At 34.4% G+C, this 23,273-nt stretch overlaps 2 protein-coding genes across 3 annotated transcripts in view; both read right to left on the bottom strand.

Moving 5' to 3' along the window:
• Window positions 1-285: 285 nt before the first annotated feature.
• LOC134841222 (pleckstrin homology domain-containing family F member 2-like) lies at window positions 286-23,240 on the bottom strand. Of its 2 annotated transcripts, XM_063857067.1 has the most exons (11): window positions 23,229-23,240; window positions 6,078-6,143; window positions 5,811-5,872; window positions 5,381-5,542; window positions 4,919-4,997; window positions 3,265-3,387; window positions 2,927-3,039; window positions 2,589-2,700; window positions 2,138-2,233; window positions 1,873-1,887; window positions 286-1,010 (listed from the first exon to the last, which is right to left on the bottom strand). In XM_063857067.1, the coding sequence occupies exons 2-10, from the start codon at window positions 6,130-6,132 to the stop codon at window positions 1,874-1,876; spliced, it is 816 nt and encodes a 271-aa protein (XP_063713137.1). In that variant the 5' UTR covers window positions 6,133-6,143; window positions 23,229-23,240; the 3' UTR covers window positions 286-1,010; window position 1,873. The 2 variants fall into 2 exon arrangements, with proteins under 2 accessions (XP_063713137.1, XP_063713136.1); XM_063857066.1 differs by lacking the exon at window positions 1,873-1,887 and having other exon boundaries at window positions 763-1,010.
• LOC134841220 (probable splicing factor, arginine/serine-rich 7) overlaps window positions 15,797-23,273 on the bottom strand; it is a 446,664-nt gene continuing 439,187 nt past the window's right edge. Inside the window, exons 8-13 of the mRNA XM_063857063.1 lie at window positions 19,388-19,518; window positions 17,724-17,844; window positions 17,498-17,563; window positions 16,653-16,970; window positions 16,454-16,505; window positions 15,797-16,290 (exon numbers count right to left, since the gene is read on the bottom strand). Of these exons, the coding sequence (XP_063713133.1) occupies window positions 16,054-16,290; window positions 16,454-16,505; window positions 16,653-16,970; window positions 17,498-17,563; window positions 17,724-17,844; window positions 19,388-19,518 (925 nt within the window). The 3' untranslated portion in view covers window positions 15,797-16,053. The remainder of the gene's footprint in view (window positions 16,291-16,453; window positions 16,506-16,652; window positions 16,971-17,497; window positions 17,564-17,723; window positions 17,845-19,387; window positions 19,519-23,273) is intronic.

Genomic DNA, 23,273 nt, shown 5'->3' with positions numbered 1-23,273 from the left:
TAAAAAGAAATGAGTGTTCCGACTTTCGATACGAAAGTAACGGAATATTTGTGCTCGGGTGGGTTTTTTTTCTTCAGACAAATTTCGACTTTTTAACTAGACATTTTTGACGGAATTTTTTTATATCATTCGAAAGCTATTGTTATCCTGAGCTTAAATTTGAAATAATCTTTTACCTGTGATCATTTTTTGTAAAGTTATGGGGGTTTAAATATTGCCATTTTGGTCAATTTGTGACAATTAACGCGCGATATATTTCGCGCTAAATAACGCGTAAGCGAGATTTAATCCGTCTTATAAATCGTTCCAAATTGGTTCAAGGAAGCTTATATGCCATAATTGATTTGTTAATAGGAGCAAAAACTATCACTTTGTACTTAATATGGCGTGTGGGGGATGTTTTCACAAAAAAATCTAACTTTTTTTAAGTTTCAATTTTAGTTTATTACATTTAAATTTTTCATGTATGCTGCTCCATTGACCTTAAAAGGCAGTCGGAACATTCAGGGCATCGCCCTGATACGAGCAGTCTTCTTCTATCTTTTGCAATTACTCGTGACTTAACAATTATTCGTCATCCATTTTAAAACAGAGATTGAGGGATATCGTGAAGTAGCATCGAACTGCATTATAACAAACAAGTTAATGCAACAACTTTCAAGTAGAAAGATAATCTCTCGCAGCAGAAGCGCCAAATGACAGAAATTTGTAATTAGCGACCCAAATTCAGTTTTCAACAATCTTATACAAAGCCCTACGACTATTCACAAATTCGAGATAATTTCAGCTGAAAAAAAAATAGTTTCTGTCATTTGGATCTTATGCCATAAAAACAGCCTCTAATAGCGACCAGAGTAGAGCAGATAGATGATGTAACAGGAATGTTTAGATTGAGCATTGGAATCGGTGAGCCTAGTCGTCATCGTCATCAGAGGATGAGTCAGTGTCGTACTGTATGGCCACTTCTGCTGACGCCGGAATCACATTTCTCATATCCATCTGCTTCTGTGCTAAAACAATAAGAACACACAACATCTTTTCAAAGACTCTCAACTGAATTGCAGGGAAACATATCAAAAAAAAGCTATAAAGTCACCACAACCATGACTTAAGCTGTAGACGTTCTATGTTATCAGCAAAGAGGCGAAATTTCACTTCGCAGAAACAAGCAATCAATACACCGAAACGAGCAGTATACATTCAAAAAGACATGAGAAAAAGTCGAACTTGAAGCAGCGAGGATTGAACCTCCTAGCAGCGGCGACAGCAGCGCGTCGATCCCCTCATCGCTCGAAGGGTCGCACATTGGTACTATTGTTTGACATCCCTGTTTAGATCCCTGGGTTTTGATGCGTTCCATGAAAAAACAACTTTCAGAAAATATTTTCATTTTTCTAAGTTATGAAGTTTTTCATTTACCAAATGGCGCTAGAAACTCCAAAAACGAACTATATTCTAACAAAACTTTCATTTCAAACGGTTTTTTCTCGACACTGAGCAAATTTATATGAAAAATTTTAAATGTCGTCTGAATCACGACTGACAGGACTTCAATATGATATATCATAAGACCCATTCCAATGGTTTGTTGTGGTACCTGATTTTTTGTGGAAAACAAAAATAAAACACCTCCGGATACAAATTTTAATTTGCGACTTGTACTGGAAAAAGTGGATATCGTAATATGACACTACGCTCCGCATGTGTGAACTAATGTTGTTCCAAATAAATCATTTCATTCAGTGCAGGATTCTGGAAAATGAGCATAAGGATTACGTGAAAAATTATCTTCGGATGCAGCCCACCACATGCAAACCAAATGCTTGAGAAAAACGAGCAAAACACTAATGAAAAATACAGGGAAGAAAATACCTTATAAGTGCGGATCTGAAATATAACAATTGACATCACGATTTAGATCACCATATTTTGCATCAGAAAATACGGTACAAGTTCAAAAATATGCAATACCATTAAGCATATCATTAACTTGCGCTTCAATAGGAGATAATGCTTACAATGACATAGTTCAGTCATGAATAGGTGTCGTGTAATTAATTAGCTCATTTATAAGCAAAATTTTTTGTTTCTCGTTCATTTTTCAATGTGATTTTGAGTATAAATTGAAATAGCATACCCTTCTGTTGTGCAGCTAACTGTGCTCTCTCTTCGTCTGATACTGTCTTGGGTAAAGGCACCATTTGGGAAGGCGATTGGAAAGATGATTTCCCTTCTAAAAACAAAGAGAGTTTACTAAGAAGAACAAAGGTACAATCGTATCAGCCGTATTTTGCTCTCGTTAATAACTTCATCTAAGGGCTAAGTCTCTGAGTACTTATCTTTTTGACCTATTCAGTCTGCCTTCATTCACACGTCTGCACCCAGAGAGCTTGGTTTCGCATGGGAAAAATAAATATGAACTATTACTCGACTATTGCAAGAACTCATTGCATTCATAATTAACGGTGGTTCCCAAACATTACGCAGTAGTGTCATGTTGTATGTCAAGGAGTTAGATTTTATTTTGGACATCTTTTATAGGGTAACGTCTTTGCGTATAACGCAAATCTATCTGAAGCTTGACTCACTGGCAATGTCTAGGCACATGAAGCACACCTTTTCCTTCTTCTTCTTAGCTTTGTCCTCCTGATATCTTTGACAGTCTCCACACATCAGAGTCCCACACTTTCGACAATGATGCTGAAACACGATACAACATGCAGGCACTATCTTAAATGCTCTAAACTGGAAATGTCAATTCAAGAACCGCTTCTGTCTATGATTTCATTTTTCAGAAAGTTCATATTGAAAAGTTTCAGCGAAGTCTAGAAATCAACCGTGGAAAACTCTCCCTAATGGACTTACAAAAACTTTAAATAACTACAATATCATAAAATGTTATGCATTAGGTGTGAACTTGACTTACTCGTCTGTTGATGGCTGTGAACTTGGTCTTGTTGCACACAGGACAGACGGAGCAGTTTTGATCAGGGGTCCACACAGGAGCCGACGAAGTCATCTTCTTCGGTTTTACCATATCTGAAACAAATCGAACAATCCTCAGACCCAATAGCGGAAACCGGACAATCTTATTGCTCAAACTTCACAAGGGCATTTTAATCAATTGTTTAACCATTCAACGAACTTTGAGACGTGCAAAACTTGCCACGTATAGTAGAAATTGAAATCCTACTTTCTTACCTATAGAATTCTACTACAAGTCATTTTTACACGAATCCAATGATATTTCTTGATTGTACACACAGTTCATGTTGGAGTGTTGTATGGCACTGCGGATGTAGTCCAGCCAAGCCATCTGCTCATCGGGACTCTCCATCACCACTATGAAACTCTTTTCTGCAGTTTGGATCTTGAGACAGTGTTCGTCTGCAACATACTTGAAGTCATAACTCAACCAATCACATTCAATATTTTTCATAATGACTAACATTACTACCACGCCAACGTCTTAAATATATCCCAATTCAATACGAATCTGAAGCTATTTGTAGGAAATGATTACTCATTGCACAAACTATGCTTTTTTCCTACAAATGTCTTCAAATTCGTGAAGACTTCAAATTATATATTTTTAAAAATCAATGAGAACTTGAAATGCATTTTGAGCGTTGGGACGGAACCAGTGAGATCCATTTAAAAAAAATAATTTAAATTAATTTAAGCTTTCATTTAAATTTCAATTTATTTAAATGTGAAATTATGTGCCCACTCAACTTGAATGAAAAATTTAAATATAAATCGAGCAATTTAAATTGAAAAAAAAAAATTGCTCCGGCGATATTCGATCCGACGCCAAAGTACAGAGTTTACTCATTATAATTAATTTCACAGTTCCGCGAAAGAAGCAAGCAATCTAAATTTTCACGAAAAATTTGATGAATTTTTCTAGCAAATAGATATGCCCAAAAAATTGCTTTGGAATTCGTTTCACAAAATTGCGAAAAGTCACCAAAACTGGCAGAAAAACTGCTAAAAACAGACTGAAAAAAAAATTTCTAAAGGAAAATTTACATAGTTTCGGAAAAATTTAAATTGATGCCAACAATTTTTATAATTTTCTTAAACAATTTTAATTTAAATTTCTATTTTTATTTTTTTAAATGGACATCACTGGACGGAATTGCTCGTATCATCAACGAGTCTACAATTTTTTTTCATAAAACATGCGCAGAAGAAACCATTTCTTCTTCATTCAATTTTCATTTCCTTTATCAAATTTTATTTCTAAAATTCCAGAGGATTTTCCAATTGCACGTGCAGACGATACTTGAATGATTCTTGACTTTTTGTTCCGACCAATGAAAATGGGAAAGAACTTTGTATTCGGTTTTTTTTTCCTAGTTTTTCAACTTTTTTGTTTTCCACGGAAACTCAGGTACCACAAATAATCATTGGACAGGGTCGGAATCATATAAAAGCCGGCAATCAAAAAGTTCACACTTTTTCTCAGCGTGGAGAAAAGCCGATTTAAAGTTTTTGAATTTTAGTCTAATTTCAAGCTAATAAAGCGAGCGAGCAGGATTATTTTGCTCATTTTAAGCCGCTTACAATAGCTTATTTATGCCAATTTTATAGTTAGATGTACTCAACTTTCTGGAGTTTTTTAACGCCATTTTAGGATAAATAATTCAAAAAATTTGAAAAATTATTTAACATTTTATTTTTTTCTTTTTCTAAAAAAACTGTAGTCCAATTTGCTTATTTTAATATTATTGTCGAATATGCCTAAGCTCTAGTTTTTTGTTCAGATCCTTTTATCACGCAGAAAAAACGACACTAATTTAAGAAAACTTTTTTATTGCATTTTTTAAAGACTATGATCGGAACATTCTGAGCTACTTGCACAGTTACCAGCTATCCTTTTTTATGTGACAATGAGTGCTGAATGGTGACTCACAGCTCATGTCTCCCACTTGGAAGTTGGAGCACTCCTCCACGTCCATACCACACGTGTTCATCACTTTCGTCTTCAGCAGCTAAAACAACAATAAACTTTACAAGTTTTAAGTTCAAAAAAGCAGTCAGTGAAAAATAAAGTTTGCATACAGCCAGACTAAGTTTTAAACAACAGCTGAAGAAGATTCCAAAAATAAAAGTTTGCCTGTCCAAGGGAACCTTTACATCTTTTCACAATATCATTGAACAGACCCTTTTAAAGTTTTTGTAGTTTGATGCCAACAAAATAATTATTTCAACGAAATTATAGAGTACTGGACTTTATATGTATTCAAACAGTAGAAGAACAACTACAATCTTCCAAATTTTAAGTCGCTGTACCATCTATGTTCTCCCAAAATTGGCAGAATACATTGATTTGCAATGCTCACTGCTGAGCCGAAAAATGCGGGAAAAGACTGACCGGTCTGCGCATGTTCCTATCCTGAGGTGGGAAATTGCAATAGATGAGCTGGTGTGAGAAGAGGACAAAGTATCTCTCCTTTGGCACTTTCCTGCAGATCTTCTTCAAATTCCCCTCCCCTATCAGACAAAACTCCTTCGTCCGAAGTCCGCTCGGCGGCGTCTATATGACAAAAAAACTTGGTGTTCAAAAGTGCCTTTAAACTTTGTAACGAACAATCCATGCGCGACTCATTACTGATTTGAAAAAAAAAATTAGTTTTTTTAACAACTCAAATGAAATGATTTAGTTATCTATATTTTCGGGAGTAAAAGGCAATTTGGTGATTTTCAATTTTGTGACACGTAAAAGCCATTTGAGACTTACCCTAATCTTTTGAAAATTACAAACGTTTCCATTTTACCAAAGCAAAGGGTCATTAAACGCTTACGATTGAAAAGCCCAGATGTTCCTCGATCGTCCGTATTCTTGACCTGTTACCCTCATCCCGATCTAGATAAGTCAACAAAAAAACTAGATTAACCTTTTAGATTCTGTTTTTGAATACTGTCTAAAATGAACTTATTTTGAACATGGATGTAGCAGTCCGTTAATTCCAAATACATTGATTGTTCCGAGGCAAAGTTCATTATTCTCGTTAACTTTTTTTTGTTTCTACATGCCAATTGAATGTAATTCAGGCAAACAAACTACTTACAGAGAGGTTTGAAGGATTTGTCAATCTGCTCAAAATCCTCCACCGAAGTACCCATAAACTTATCTACAAACGACAAAGTCGAAATAAAATTTATCGTTTTCTTTTGCTGGTCTACACTCATGACTACGCTACGCTATAGTTACACGGTATGGCGACAAATCATAAAAGGATCGCAATTTGTTTTAAAATTTAACCAGGGATAATTTTTCGGTAATTCCGTCAATCACTCCATATAGAATCCCATATCTGCTAAGGCATGGCCATTTGGTTGTTGTGCATCACCAAGTCAATCTATTTTAAATTAGATTACTAAGTACTATGGTAAATTCTCTGCAACGAGTAGCAGCTTTTTTGAAACGCAAGCAAATTGTTGCTTACGAATTGTCATCTCACGGGTTAAGGAACGCCAAACTCATCTGCACCCAATTTATCAACTTACTAAATTTTCTGAACTGTCCTTTTTTCAACCGTTTTGGAAATTAAAATCACTTTTTCAGCATCATCTTGATTCCTGTAGAAAAAAATATCAGGTTTATGTTCCAACCATTGAAAATGGGCGAAAACTTTGTCTTCAGGTGTGTTTTATTTTTTTTTCATATATCACGCAAAATCAGGTACCAAAAACAATCATCGGAATGGGTCAGTGATATCATATTAAAGCCCTTTCAGGCGTGATTCGAAATTTGAAAAATTTTCAAGTCTTCCCAGTGTAAAAAAAACGGTTTGGAAATTCTGCAATTTAGTCGTTTTTCGAGCGATCAGGTCTAACTATACGCTTATTATAATCTAAACTGAACCAGTTACATTTGTTTCATTGTTCCGACCATTAAAAAAGGGGAAGAGCTTTGTATTCGGGTGTAAAGTTTTTTTTTCCTTTTTTTCCATCTTTTTGTTTTCCACATAAAATCAGGTAACACAAATAATCATCGGACTGTGTCGTTTGATATATGGCATATATAGCCATTTTAGTCGTGATTCGAACGACATTCAAAACCTTCCAAAAAAAATCTCCAGAATTGAGAAAAAAACCGGTTTGAAACTTTGATTTTTCCTCTAATTTCGAACAAGTGAGCATGCCTATATTAGCTTGTATTTGCTTACTGTAAGCCTTGAAAATTTAATTTTACTCAAATAAAGTTAGTTTTCAGTGCCATCTTAGGAATCATAAAATTTTTGTGAAAATTTTTTACGATTTTTTTGACATTTTTCTACAAAAACTGTTTTTACAATTGGTTTTTTTATTATCTCCACATCTCGAATAAAAATGACAATACTTGAAAACCAATGAAAATAAATTGTTTCAAGTTTTTATTATTGTGTCCAAAACATTCGGTGCTATTTGCACAGCAATCAGCTAGTATAATGGTATGAACAGAAAATCGATAAACGCAAAAGCAAAAAATTCAAATATAATAAAAAATAAAACAATTGATTTATTTAAAAAATTTGCATTATTTCCTTAAAGTTCTTATAAAAATAACGGTATAAAAACTCTCAGAGGGGCTCAGCGGAGCTTCGCACCACTTGCGAAACAAAACAAACATACAAAACATAAGAAATCGAACAAAATGAAAATAGCTGGAAAAAACTAGTTAATAAACCCAAATTTTCCAGTCTCGGTAAAAAGGACTTTGCCCAAAACTAAGTTGTTTCTCTACTTAGTTTGGAAGTTTCCAAAGGACATAACAATTTCCTTGCAAAATATTAAATATTCACTGCTTCTGCAGCAAAAATACTCGAAAACGGTTCATTCGATTGAACCCTTTGTCTCAGGTTAGTCTATAAGAAAAGTCAAAAAAAATTCTTAAAACGGATAATAGTTCAAAAAAGCGTTCGAAAACAATTTGTTTTTCTGGCTCAAATATGTCGTGGCCATTTATGCAGAGAAAAAACCCGAAACCGGGTTTCTCGATTGAACACTCAACCTTAAAATTGGAGGGGTAGTTTTCGAGAAAAGTCAAACAGTTTCCAGAAAACAGTCAACGGAATAAAAAATTTGATTTTTCCGAGAATCGTAGCTTTTTGTGTGAAAAAGAATTGTGCGTAGCCGCTTATGCAGTAAAGATTTACAAAACCTCTCATTTTGATCGAAGACAACATGTTCTATCCACTTGAACCCAATATCTCTGATTTATATTCTCCCACAGACTTTTTCGAAGGCTCTAGATAGTGGTCGTAAAAGGTGACTAGGGGATTATCCAGGAACACAGGGTAGTAAGCGATGTTTCCGAGGATTCCCGTTGTTTGATAAACGGCAAGGTAGTTTTTGAGAAAAAATATCAATTGTACAAAAAAAAGGAAAAAAAATTACAAAAACGAAAATCTAGGAGAACAAGCCAAGCAAGACATTTAAAATTAGAATTAGCACAGGAACAGAACTTACGTAGCGGAAATGAAGCCGACTATCTTAGAACAACTGAATTTGAAATTAGCACAGGAACAGAACTTACGAAGCGGAAACAAAGCCGATAATCTTTGAGCTGAAACCAGTTAAGTCGAAAAAATGAAAATCACTTGCAACTACCCCTGAACCTAAAAGAAAAACACTTGCAACTAGCATGATACTTGCTTACAGCACAAGAAAAACTTCTGATGCGGTACCTAAGCCAACAAAACTTGAGCAGACAAGCGGAAGTCTTACAACTTAATTTTTACCGTTGAAAATTTTAACATACTGAAAGAAAAAAAAGTTCCTCCGGGATTCGAAACCCAGAGCTTGGGGTGCAAAAGGGAACGCCTTACCTCCAGATCATGAGGGAATCAAGCAGGGTTGTTAACGTTCAATATTAAAGCTGGTGAAATTTCTTGTAAGAAAAGTTGTTTACGGGAAAAATTACAGTTCCCGACTTCAGGATACACGCTCTCCCAAGTGTAATTGATGGATTCTCCAGAAACCTTCTAAAATCACGCTCATTATAATGTCAATTTCACTTTCAGTATAGGATAACGCAATGGGCCTAAGAAACTCCGAAAGATGGAAGAGAGAAATCAATAGTAAAGCCAACAAAAAACGAACTTCATTTTTCTAGCGTAACCACAATACATTTATTCTCTAGCAAACTTTGAACATAGAGGCGAGCCTTCGCTTCGCAAACACTTGCCAGAACACGAAAAAAAGGAGCTCTAAAAAATGTAGTAATAAAAGCTAGAAATAATCCTCAAATTAGCAAAAATTCGTCTACCTTTGAGATTCGAGCCTGCGAACTAGAGATTAAGAGTCTCACACACTAAACAAGTGAGCCACGGAAGCTTAAATGGTACCATTAACCACTCACTCCATTGAGAAAATTGGATCAATAGGTAAAACTTTTATCCAGCTCGGAATTACACAGAGGCAAAGCTGATCTTCTCGCCACATGCGATACAACACTAAAATAGCATGGCAATTTAGCAGAAATAAATTGAGACGAAAGCCACTAAGCCAAAAAATTATTTGATAAAAAAAAACCGAAAACAAAAAAATCGGACGAATTGATTTCAACAAATAGGTCCAGAAGAATGATATTTAATTTGAACAGAGGCGAAGCGAAGCTTCGCAACACTTGCGATGCAACAAAACACATTGCGCTACAAAAAATTGAATGAAAAAAAAGGCAAGCCAAAAAATTATTCTAAAAAATATGTTGAAAAAAACTTCTTGAAAAAACCACTTGACAAAAGTTGAAATATTAAAGCTACGAAAACTTCATATTTGGATCGGATGAACTTCATAAACAGCTCTTAAAAAATGGAAATCATTTACCGAGTGGCAACAAAGGCGACAAACTTTGGATCAAAACCTGTTGAGTCGAAAATAAAAATGTTGTCATAAAAAATTTCAGAGTTTTTACGACCCATCCAAACTGAAACATATAATCCCAAACGGATATTGCCAACAAAATTACGCAAAATAAGTTGAGCAGGTCGATATACCATAAGCTGAAACTGTTTGAATACTTGAAAAAACGAAAAAAAAAATCAGATATGGTAAAATTACAAATTTGTAGAAACAATGGTTTAAATTGAAACAAAAACCATGCTTCAAAAAAGCCTATTAAAACCCTATCAGATAAAAAAATGGCGTTTAAAAAAGCGGTAAATGAACCGATAGAAACTAGGACAAAAACACGAAGCCGAAAAAAAATTGAGACATTTTTTTGAAAAGATAATTACAACCTGAAAAAACGACCCTTGAAAAAATAATTACAAGATGAAACCAGAAGATCCTCTAGAAGTGAAGATCCTCTACAAGAGGAGATCGTCATCTAAAAGTGTGGACAAAGTTGTTTTCGGGAAAAAAGTCTAGTACCCGCTTGCAATACCCTTGCTTATCTATACCTTGAAATACAACTGCCATAGTTAAAACAGCAGTCGGTCAAAATGTATCTAGCAGTACCAAATCGACAATACTTAGGTACTACTGTCGCAAAAATTAAGTTTTTGTATCAACCCACTATAAGCACACACTCGCTTAAAAATCTGTCAACAAACTCCAAATGACGCAAAAGAGACATCTATGCCAATATAACATCAGCCAAAACTATTCAAAAGTTTTAAAAAAATAACATAACAGGAGTAAATTTATCGCACCGAGTAGTGTAACAGAAACCAGTAATCCCAAAAAATTTAATTTGATTGTTCAAAATATTCAGCATGTCAGCAGAATAAAGTAGCAAACGTGCTGCTAGCATTGATTCAAGTGATTTGGTTCGAAAAGTTGTTAGCCTGAAAAGCCAAAATTAAGATTTGATAACGCCTCTTAATCGAAAACTTAAGAAATCCTAGTCGCAAGCTTAATCGCCTCCTAATCGCAATCGAAATTGAATTGAACTGAAAAATGCATACACAAATAGAGGCATTCAATCTATTAATATCTATTAATGCACTTCTGTAGTTATTACAGCAATTTAAGACTTTTCTGGCAAAAAAGGAAGAAATCAAAACCGATAAAAAAAGGACCTACCATATGTTTCCTCGTTGATTTCAATGACAGTCACCTACGTGTCTTATAAAATCGAAATGTATCTGTGCGTTGTTTGAAAAATGAAACTAGTCTGCCATTTGTTTCCATGCTTCGTTTGGTCAATCAAACACAAACAAAAAATAAAAAGTTGCTTTGGCGTGCATCGTTTCATAGTGTTTTCTACAATTGTTTTATACTAGGGAGCACAGCGTACATTGAATCTCGAAATTTGATCGCACCTCGACACTGCATGCCTCGATTTGTGTTACAAAAAATGTCAATGCACTATTCAGAATTTTTGTGACCTAACTCTTTATTTAATATAAATTTGTTTATTTAATATGAAAAGCTTTCGTTTTAAGCATTTTAGTTGCTTCAAACTCATACAAGTTGCAAAATGGTCAGTTCAAAAATCACTGTTCTGACTACTCATAAGATTCGGGAATTTTTTCCAAGATATCGAAGGTATCAGTTTAAAATTCAGTTGAAACATGAGTCGCATTCTAAGAAACACGAAAAAAATTATCGTATAATAAAACTGCTTTTAGCAATTACGTTAATCGAAATGATTGGCCTTATCATCAGCCGGTATCGAAGAGTTGTATCATTTTTATATCCTTTCAATGGCGATTCGGATTCTAAAAAACAATTAAACACTTTTAGACCAGAAGACTGGTTTGATCTATCTGCTATCCAGAAACAAGTTTAGACAGAGCTATCGAAATTCTTCTATAAGCTGATAAAAATTGAGTTCAAAAAGCATTTTTATTCTTCTTTCACAATTTCATTTTAGTGAAAAATGGGTTAAACATTTTCCTTTTTGACTTGAATTGCGCACAATACGGACTACATGTTAACATCAAAAAGGGCAAACTAAATTTAAAAATTGATTTGTCAGTCAATTCAGAGAAAAAATTATTTTATTGTAAGACTCTGGTTTAACTTTATTGTAAACTGGCCAAACTTCAACGCAAAGTCGAGGTCCAATTCGCCGACACAAAGTAAAATATAGCTAACAGGCAGATAAAAAACCGTTAATGCACTTCAAAAAAACAGAAAAACATTAACTGATTTATTCCCTTAACCATTTTCAACAAAAACAATAAGTGAATTCAACTCTTTGAACTCCACGCTGTGAATAAAGCACACCTAAATCTAGAGACCTCAATCATTCAAAATTTTACACAGCAGCGAAGATGAGCTTCGAACCACTTGCGATATAAAAATGAACTAGAATGTAACGCACCTCTGGTGCTTCGAATTTTCAACAACTCAAAAAACTATTCTTTAAGTGTACTCTGACAGCACCCAATTACAGGGTTCGTAATTACAAATTTTGCAAAGTTTTTTATTCAAGTTTTCTATACAAATTTTGAAGAACCATAAAACTTTATGAAGTTTTATATAAATTCTTCGAAAAATTTAAAATGAACTAAGAAACGTCACATTTGGGAAACTGAAAACAATTGAGCAGTCGCATTTGGACGCAAGATTTGCAACTACTGAGAGTAACTTCAAATTTTGTAAAGTTTTTCATTCGTTTTTTTAATTCAAATTTTGAAAAACCATTAAAAATTGTAACATTTTTTTATATCTAAATTTATGATGAATTAAGAAAGGTCACATCTGGGAAACTGAAAGCAATTGAGCAGTCGCATTTGCACGCAAGACTTGCAACCCCTGAGAATACTCTTACAGTACCCAACTACTTACAGTACCCAACGTTGGGAAATTCAAATTTTGAGAAACTTCACCTTAAGTTTTCTAAAAAAGGTATTTTTTGAAAATCAGGAAAAAATTCACATCTCGAAAACTACCAAAAACTGAGCAGTCTTTTGTGATGGCAATATTCGCAATCTTTGAAAGTACACAACTACAGAGTTGGGAATTTCACTTTAACGAATTATTTTGCAATTTAATTTTTCCGAAAATTTCCAAAAAATCACATATATTTTATTATCTCTTAAAAAAAAGGTTTGGGCATTCTTAATTGCTTAATTGGAGGCTGAACTTGCAAACCCGGAGATTACTCTGACAGCCCCCCCCCCCCCCCCCCCCCCCCCAACTACGGGTTAGGAAATTCAAACTTAAAAAAAAAAAACTAATTTAATTTTCATGAAAATTTATTTGAAAAAATCAAAAAAAAACCGTCATATCTGGAAAACTGCAAGGTTTTGAGCAGTCCTATTTGAAGGCAAAATTCGCAACTTCTGCAAGTACACCGACAAAGCCTCACCACAGAGGATAAATTCAAGATTAAATTTGAAGTGAAATTTTTTAAAACTAAGTTTCCTGAAACTTTGAAAAAAAAATTCTAAAAAACGTCATATCTCGAAAAATAAGAATTTGAGCAGCCATATTCAGAGGCAAAATTCGCAACCCCCTGAGAGAAACTTGACAGAGCTTCACTACAGAGATAGTAGTTTCAAGTTTTGTGAAATTTTTTTATCTTAGTTTTCCGAAAAATTTTGTAAAAATTCCAAAAAACGTCATATTGAAAAATACAATCATTTGAGAAGCCATAATCAGAGGCAAGATTCGCAGTCCCTGAGAGTACCCTCATAATATCCAACAACAGGGTTGAGATCTTCAACGTTTTGGGGAATTTTTTAAAATCTAAGTTTTTGGAAAATTTTTGAAAAAAATAATAAAAAACGTCATATCTCAAAACTACAAGAATTTGAGAAATGAAAATTGGAGGCTAGATTCGCTCGCTACCCCTGAGAGTACCTTAACAGCACCCAACTACAGGGTGAGAATTTCAAAAATTGAGAAAATTGCCTATCTCGTCACTAAAAGGTTTTGGTTATTCATATATGGAGGCCAGAATTGCAAAACCTGGGAAAACTCTGACAATATCCTACGATTGGGTTGCTAATTTCAAACTTGATAAATTAAAAACGTAATTTAAACTGGAATATCGAAAAAGAAACTTAACCATTGCAATATACGATATAGCTTAAACGTGAAAAAATTCTTTAGTTAAACATGCAAAAATAATACGTTGAAAAAGCTTAAACATGGCGAGATAGTGAAGCCCGCATTTAAATATATAATAGATAAATGATAATAAATGAAAAATAAAAAATTAGGCGAAAGGTAGACAGACATAATCAAATTAATTTAAAAAAGCAGGTATACAACAGACCTTGCGGAAAACTAATTGAAAATTGGCCTTGCGGAAAACTAATTGAAAAATTTGCTTAAGCATTGCAATACATGATATAGCTTAAACATGAAAAAATTCTTTCGTTTAACATGCAAAATTCATATGCTTAAACATGGGAGATAGCTGTCACTCGCATTTAAATATAGTATAGATGACTGATTAAAATCAAATGGAAAGAAAAATCAAAATTGAAAAAAAAACTTTGTTTTGTCAGAAAATTTTTTTACATGCCAAAAAAAAGCATAAAAGATCCCAAACAAAGTTACCCGCACCCTTAGAAAATTTAGATGGAGCTTTCGGAAATCTAGAAAAAAGTCGAACTTTCAAAAAAGTCGTTCTGCAGTAACTAAGTGGTAAAAAATAAGCAGACAGACAAAAATTTCACATAGCCGAAAATTTTCAGTTTGCAAAAAAAAAACAGATTCAAAGACCCGCGCTTTGTCGTCAAGCATGGGTGCTAAATCAGCTTAGAATAAAGCTGAATCTTTCTTGTGAATTGCTTTAACACGCATGCTTGACGAGAAAGCCCGGGAGTTTGGTTCTGTTTTTTTTTAAACTTAAAACTTTTCGGCTATGTAAGATTTTTGTCTGTCTGCTTATTTTTTCCGGCTAATTAGGACTACGAGAGTTAAGCAGGTGTGTTACCTCTGCGCCACATGCACCAGGTAGTTGATTGAACTTATAATTTACACAGTGCCGTAATAGCAATTCACAAACACAAGCAAAAATATGACCGATAACGCTACTAGGAAAAACTGAACGAGTAAAACTTTGAGTCTACATAATTGCTAAGAGACGCAAGCCCATTAGAAGTACCAGTTAAATTGAAAAAAATACCAACTAACATACCTTAATTTATAGAGCGGACGCATTTTAACTAGTATACGAAAAAGTTCATCAAAACATCCGACCCTGTCCAGGTTCGAATCCTCTGATTTTGTTGCGGGTCTCCTTCCCTACCTCTATGCTACAGATCCATAATACCTTGAATCTAAAGTGATAATTGTAATATAATACTGTGTTAATATCCTTAGCATTTGCTGCACTTAATAGCTGGTTAATAATCAAAATGAACTTTCAAAATGAACACTAATATTTTCGACGTAGGTTGGAAAAAAGAGAGTTCATACAATCACGCAAGCTTTGCTGGAGTAATAATGAAAGAAGTATATGAAAGAGTCCAGGATCCAGGAGGTGAGTCCTTTGAACAAAGTTAATTACGGGAAAAAGTCTTATACCCGATTACAATACCCTTCCTTATCGCAAGGGCAAATTACAATGAAAATTACACAACCTAGCTTACAAAAAACTCGAAAAGTGTCACTTAAGTCAATTTAGCCGAATAAAAAATAACTGTTCTTCTACAGATAAATTATAGTAAATATTCTTTGATTTTCGAAGAAATTAATGAATCACTTAAATAATATTTCAAATTGTTAATTTTTATTGAAGTAATTTTTTCATCGTAAAACCTTTCCAATTAGATGAAACTGAAGAAACTTAAGCAAAACCAGTATTTTGTTTTACTCAGACAACCTTCCCGACCCAATTAAAAGCATGGCCAGACTATAGCTGCTGGTCTAGTATTATATAAAAGAGTAAAAAAAATAGCAATAAAACATTAAATTTAACAGAAACAGACTTTTGAGTTTTAAAACACAGGATCGTACACCATTGGCAACATAATGATCACAAAAGTTTATTCTGTATATTCTTCCGGAACTTACGAAAAACACGTCATAATAATTTCATGCAATGCATTGCGCTATTTAGTGCAGATCACCTCTTTCAAATTGAAAATATACTTTCAAAAAAACGGAAGTATCGAAAACGAAAATGAGAAATTCTGTGTCGCAAGTTAAAAATCAATTAGCTACTTCTTCAACTTTAATTTGGGCTTTCTCTGATGAAGTATCCTCTTGGATTCCATTGCCGTTAACATGATTGTGGCCATCATTTTGCTTGCTTTCATGCTTTGAATCATGACTGCGTGTGTCAGTTTTAGAATTTTCGTCGATGTTAGACTCGTTGAGTTTTTGCTGGCTGTCTTGCTCTGCTTTATTTAATTCTTCTTTTATATGGCCATTCGCTGAGTCTTTTCCCTAAACACAATTGATATTCACAAGAGCTTTTGAAAAAGCTCTTTTTCATGCAAATAAATCAACATATACTTGAAAAAAATTAAGACTAGATTTCTTTCATCATTAATTTGATTAGATACTAAATTTTCATGGATCTCATTAATTTCAATAATACTTCGCTTACCTTGTCCTTTTCTTTCCGTTCTCTGCTTCTTGACCGCTTGCTCTTCTTTGATCTAAAGTCAAAAATTTTTCAGCCAATTTTCAGACCATGCGAGCCGTTCATCCTACAGCCGCAATTACGCTTATTTTTTTTCATAAGACTGCACTTTCGAAGCCACCGGTTACCAGATTGTAAAACTTCACTTATATTCTGGACTCACCGAGAAGACGATCTCTTCCTGGATCCAGATCGCTTCCGTTTCTTCTCCGACTTCTCCTCTTTACTACTCTTCCCATGTCCATGTCTGCTACTCTCCTCCTTTTCTCTTCGTTCCTTTTCCTTTCGCTCACTTTTACTTCCAACTCTGTCTTCTTCCTTCTTGCGATTCGTTTTTGAAGTTGATTTCTTTCTTTCCCGCTTCGAACTTGCTTTTCTCGACCTTGACCTTTTCGACCGTTTGTCGTCCTTGGACGATCTTTTGGACGACTTCTCCCTGTCACGCGATCTGGACCTCCTTTTCTTAGATCTGGAGCGATATCTATAAATACTTACCATATTAGAACAAAGAGTGAATAAAACTAGTCGAGGGGTATATACTTTTTAAATTTGTTCATGATCAGGGGACCGAGTAAGACGCGAACGCGAGGACTACTCGGCAGGCGATATGCCGGAATTCAGCAACCGATTACCGACTGGTGGTTCGATTCAATTCACCCATTCTAACAACCAAGACTCACGTCATCCCGATTGGTTTGTCAACTCTTAACACGATGAGCATTGATTGGCTTGGGAGCGAAGCGGCTACACAAACACGTAATAACAAATTACTTCACATGAGAATAATAAGCAGTCGTAGTCAGTCTGGAGCAACTGAGTACAAATGAAGACCAACCACATTCACCTCCCATTTCGTGTTTTTCAAAAAACCTTTGGTACCAACAAAATTAACAACAAATTCGCAGGTTAATTGGCATAAATTATAAGAAGATAAAACTTTAACGCTAGATGCTTAATCTAATATGTGCTTAAGGTGACGAGAAAAAAAAGGTCACTCAAAGGAGTTACCTAGATGAATGTCGAGAGGATTTCTTCCTGGAGCTGGATCTCTTCTTGCTTGACCTACCAGGTGATCTAAAAACATGAATCTAATCTTAAGTCACAATTTGATTCGACGGTTCCACGGTACTATTAATTCTCCCAGAAATAAAATTTTTATCAGTTCAGCCTTCTTGAATCACTAATGGTTTTATCAGACAGAAAACTCAGTATCAACAGATAAAATGAAACCTACTTTGATCGCAATCTGGACTTGCTGGACCTGCCCCGACTGTCCGCTCGTTCTTTCTTCAAGGACAGCGACTTGTTCCTCATGAGGGGCGATGGACTCCTACTGCGTGGAACTGATGCCTTGTCTAAACAGGACAGCATCTCAAAAATCATCCACTCAGTATTTAAGAGCTTTTAGAAAGGCCTTTTTTTAGATAAGATCGCAAAATGGAACACTGGGGCAACTAATGAAGTAAAGAATTTATCAGAAACTACTATGGGAAAAGAATGAAACTTAACGATGATTCTCAACCGATTAAACCCAACAATAAGCACGAATAGCCGTCTTTTCCACCACGTTAATTTTTTGCAAAACAATCAATCAATTTTCAAAAAACATAGCCAACTGCTGACAGTTGGAAAAGTAATGCACGCAAGGAAACTGACTTGTTTTTTGAAAAAAAATTAATTTTCGAATTTTAATGAACAATAATATATGCCGCTAAGGCTCTTTGAATTTCACGAACAATTTATCATTGGTGTTTTTGATTAAATTAACCCACTTTGAGAAAACTGAATCGATAGGTAGAAATTTTTATTTCACTGGAAACCTGAGATTTAAATTCCGTTATCGGAATTAGAAACCGATCACGTTTATCGTGAAATTTACATTTTGGCTTCTCGATAGTGGATTTTGCCTTCCTTTTAGCAAATGAAGTGAACTGAAAAAGAAATCATAAGTCAAACCGCGAAAAATCAAAATTGAGCGTTAACAAATTTTAAGACTTTTTCCTTAAAAAAAACACAAAAGAATCACCCAGACCTATATGAGAGGGTAGTAGTATATAAACGAGCCGAAGTTTAAACCAGCCGATTTATCGACCAGCCGAAGTATCAATCAGCCGAAAATACGTAATAGCTATATAATAGTTATGTAGATATTATGTAAGTTACGAAAGTCATGCTAATTTCATTGACGTGACGCAACGTTTCGGCAGGCTTATATACTCCGCGCATTTTCGGTTGGTTTATACTTCAGCTGGTTTATTTACTCTCATATGTACATAACTCTGTATATTTACACTCACTACGTTCATTACACTTACCAGCTTTTTTTATTTTGAATCAAATTTGTATCATTTTGTTCGCTTTGTGGAGGGTCAGGATTAAAACCTAGCTTAAATGAAACCACCAATGTCTTTCTTAAGGCATATTGATGAAACTTGAATAATTTTCACTAGCAATGTATGAACATGAAGAAACAGACTTTTAAACTCTAAACTGGTTAAGGAGCAAAAATTTCAAACTGTCTTTATCAAAAAAAAACATTTGGGGAGCATTTTTAATATAGATCAAATCAAGAAAGGATGAAAAGATTTGAATCAAATTATACACAATGCAACAAATTCAGGCTGGAGATTTCCTGTGGAGATGACAGGCAACGGGATCATGGGATCCACCAGTCGCCTGCCCTTAAATCAAGACTAAAAAGGCTGCATAAGTATAATCACACGACCCTTAATCACACAACGAGTAATCACAGAGAATAGATCACACGACCCCATCTGGCGATTGTTTATGGTACATGATTTTGATTCGAAGAAAAGTTAAACGTATAAAATAATTAAAAATCAAAGCTACGAGCGAGTAATCAGTCATTAAATTTCATTTTTTCAGAATGAAACCTACCTGGTTCGATGAAAACACGTATTATGAATTCTGCGTCCTTGTACTGTTTAGCAGCTAGCTTCAGCTCTGACCTGGCAACCTCATTGGTGGGGAACAGAGGTGCGTCTACCTGGGTGCCCGAGTGGTTCACACTGAAACATGTACATGAGCAATGACAACAACCAGACGCTAAGGTGAGGTAAAACACAACCAGACGCTAAGGTGAGGTACAACTAGTTAATATATGAAACAAGTTAAATAACACAGTGGTGAACTTCGCAAACACAATCGAAAAAGCTGCAAAAATTCCAAAATCCGTGGTGGAATATATTGGTTTAGAAGGCCTTGTGCGACCACCAATGTGTTACGGGTTAACGTTCCAGGCAGTACAATGGTTCAGGATTTAACAGGTGAAAAAAAGTTATAAAAGAAAAACTCAAATAACCGGCGTTTTTTCAAAAAACGTGCACATAGATGGAGCCAGATCTCAACAACTGAAATGAAATGTGACCTCAACTTTTTTTAAAAGATGATTCGCAAGTAGGATCAAGGTTGATTCCTGTAAAACTTTTCGAAAAAAATTCTTCTTCATACCGAAAAATCACTTTTCGTCGCTATCAGAGGGTAAAAAATGACCAAAATGGGTCATTTTTTAAAATAAAATGGAGTATTTTGGCTAATTTCACTCAATTTTAGAAATTGTGATCATTTCTAAACGTAACACATCAAGTTCAATTTTTTAACGAAAGAGTTAGGGATATTTAGCGAGTGAAAAAAAAAGTTATAAAGGAAAAACTCAATTGAGAAACAATCAACTGGGAAATCAAAACCATGAAATTTATATTAATTCGTTTTGCTCAAATAAGCCATACTAAATTCGTTTTGCTTAAATAAGCCATACTTTATATTAATTCGTTTTGCTCAAATAAGCCACACATACTGACTTCCAAAGAAAAGTGTTAAAAGCTCTCGAAGTTTTGAAATTAGGCCTATAATTACTAAACTTCAAACCTTCGAAACTATATTAACACAGCCAATCGAAAATTGGAAAAGAGTATTGAACGCAAGTAAACAAAAAAAACTAACGTAGCCAACTGACAGTTGGAAAAGAGTAATGAACGCAAGGAAACTAACAAAAAACTGTTTTTTCAAAAATCTCTACTTACGAATTTCAAAGAAAAAATAGATGACCTTTAAGCTCCTTGAATTTCTAAAACGATTCATTATGGCGCTTTTTTGATATTATTTACCCAACTTGAGAAAACTGGATCAATAGGTAAAATTTTTATTCCGCTAGAAAACTAAAAATTAAATTCCATTATCGAAACTAGAAACCGTTCACGTTTTTTCGCACCATTTCCACGTTCGTATTTGGAGAAGGCTATTTACGTTACTTTCAGTAGATGAACTTCAATTGAAGTCAAAAAGTACATATATACCTAAGTGCATTCATGAATGCATCAATATGTATGAATGCACATCTGTAGTTACACAGAGGCGAAGTTGAACTTCGCATACACAAGCAAAAAAATATGACTAGTTAAACAGGTCCCGCCCCGTATTCGAACAGCAAGCCTTTGCCGTCTGAAGCAGGTGTTACCTCTTCGCCACATGCACCAGGTGGTTGATTGAACTTAAAAATTACACAGTGTTCAAAGTTGCAATTCGCATACACAAGCAAAAATATAACCGATAACGCTGCTGTGAAAAAATTGAGTGAGTAAAACTTTGAGTCTATGAAAATTCATAAGTGACGCACGCCAATTATGAGTCTATATAATTGCTAAGTGACGCAGGCCAATTATGACGCATTAGCGGTACCAGTCAATTTGAAAAAAAAACCAACTATCATTCCTCAATTTTTAGAGCGGACGCATTTTAACTAGCATACGGGAAAACAAAGAAAGTTCATACTACAACACAAGCTATGCTTGTGTAATTAAAGAACTTTTCCTGAAAAAATTAGCAAGACCTTTATAAGAATCTTCATAACGTTACTTCATAAAATTGTAACAGGTGGCCTATCTTTTTACATTTGTGCAAAGGGCGCCAATATCTAAAAACGAATCAGACAATTTTGAGAGATAATATTATACACAGAGGCGAAGCAAACACTTGCGAGAACACGACCAAAAAGCAGCTCTATCAAGTGAAATAAGAAAAAGTAGAAATCAGCATCGAATTCACAAGAACTCGGCTATGTGTAGGATTCGAATTTGCGACCTACTGCAATCAAAAAAATTTGTCTCACGCACTATTATTTCAGCCACTCAAGCTTAACAACCGATTAGTGACAAATAAAGCAGCTAAATATGCTAATAACTTGCAAATTCTATTCAGCAAAAGTCGCACCAAATACAAATAGACTCAATTTTGCAAGTAATAACTTGGAATATGACAAACTGAAAGCATTCGCACTAACTTTGCATGTAACAAATCGCCAAGCATAAAGGCACATTATGCATAAACTATGCATTCCGAAAATTGCAAGATATATTGAGTTAGAAAATTGCGGAAATCTAGTTTCTATTTATGTTATGTTGTTTAAAGCAAATAATTTTTTCGGTTCATTTGATGAATTAAAAATGCATCAACTGTTTTAACTTATTACTCATCGAATGTCAAAGCACATGCTATCAAAAAGCTGAAAAAGTGCTCCAAAAAGGGCACCTATATTTTAAACAGTTTTAAGATATAGACGCCGTGAAATCAAGTGATTAAACGTAGCTCGCCAATAAAATGTTTTTTTTTCGTAAAATTTTGAAGGCTAGAAAAAAAATGAAATTTTAATTTCCTGGCCTAAAAAACGCGCAATTTTCTACACTTATTTACGATGTTCAACGAATAAGCTCGACTTATTTGAGCGCTGCTAATTAATTGTATATTAATTACACATGCGAAGCAGCGATTTGCACCACTTGCAATAAAAAAACCAAAAAAAAACGCTGTCAGAAAAAAAATTCAAAAATGAATGTCAAAAAATTTAGATCTATCCAAATGAATCACGCTAGTTCTGAAACAAAAACTTGGCCATTTTGAGATAGCTGGAATCGTACAAAAATCAAACGCCTTAAGGCGGAATAATATTGCAAAACGCGGCCTTTTTAGGTTGGAGGAAATTGACTATTTAGGAGAAAGGGGGAACTTTTGAACACTATTATTTTCCTAAAAAAATTTCATAAAATTCTATATTGTGCTGTCCATAGTTGGATTGAATATGTTCAATTATGTCGTGTAGAATCAAGCAGATAAGAGAAAAATATCGGAACTAGCATCCGTGTATTACGGCAAGATAGGCTGTTTGTTATTCTTAAAAACTGTACATCCCCCAATCACTGTATTTCTTTAAAAAAGACCAAAATTCACCTTCAGTTTTACTGTGAAAACGGCGAGAATTACTCGAAATACGGGGAAAAGATGCATCCTAAGTTAATAAATCCTGACGATATGTGTTGGTTATTTTGTTTTACAGGCAAATCTTGATAGTGAATTTGTAATAACCTTCAATTAATTTGTTCAGTTGTAATGGCACGCTTGGACAATTAATTTCTAGAGCATGAAAACTGGTGATATTTAACTCAACGAAAATTTAGCTACCATTAAAAGTGATTTACGACGTCTCCAAAGCCTCAAAGACTAGTCAAATTGCTACCAGCAAACAAAAGCAAAATATCTACTTTCAATTCCTAATAAAAATTATACCGGTCCTGAATATAACAGTTTAATATCCAGTTATAAGTTCAAAATCCATTTCAAACCTCTGATTTGTTTCTTTTTATTTAAAAAGATGAATTGCAATAGGTAATGGAAAAATGAAAACTTTTAAAAATTTTATCTATGCTTTAAATTAATTAAGTTAAATTTTAATAAGTTCACTGACAATCTTTCGTACATCATGGGTCATTGC

This window comes from Symsagittifera roscoffensis, chromosome 3 (genome assembly GCF_963678635.1).
Source record: "Symsagittifera roscoffensis chromosome 3, txSymRosc1.1, whole genome shotgun sequence".
NCBI classification, from domain to species: Eukaryota; Metazoa; Xenacoelomorpha; order Acoela; family Convolutidae; genus Symsagittifera; species Symsagittifera roscoffensis.
This window is presented reverse-complemented; position numbering and strand designations above follow the sequence as displayed.

Coding starts and splice junctions, on each gene's coding strand:
- LOC134841222 (XM_063857066.1), bottom strand. CDS start 6,132: ATGGGTACTTCGGTGGAGGATTTTGAGCAGATTGACAAATCCTTCAAA. Junction 5,543..5,810: donor AACATCTGGGCTTTTCAATC/GTAAGCGTTTAA, acceptor TTTGTCATATAG/ACGCCGCCGAGCGGACTTCG. Junction 1,011..2,137: donor GTTAGCTGCACAACAGAAGG/GTATGCTATTTC, acceptor TTATTGTTTTAG/CACAGAAGCAGATGGATATG.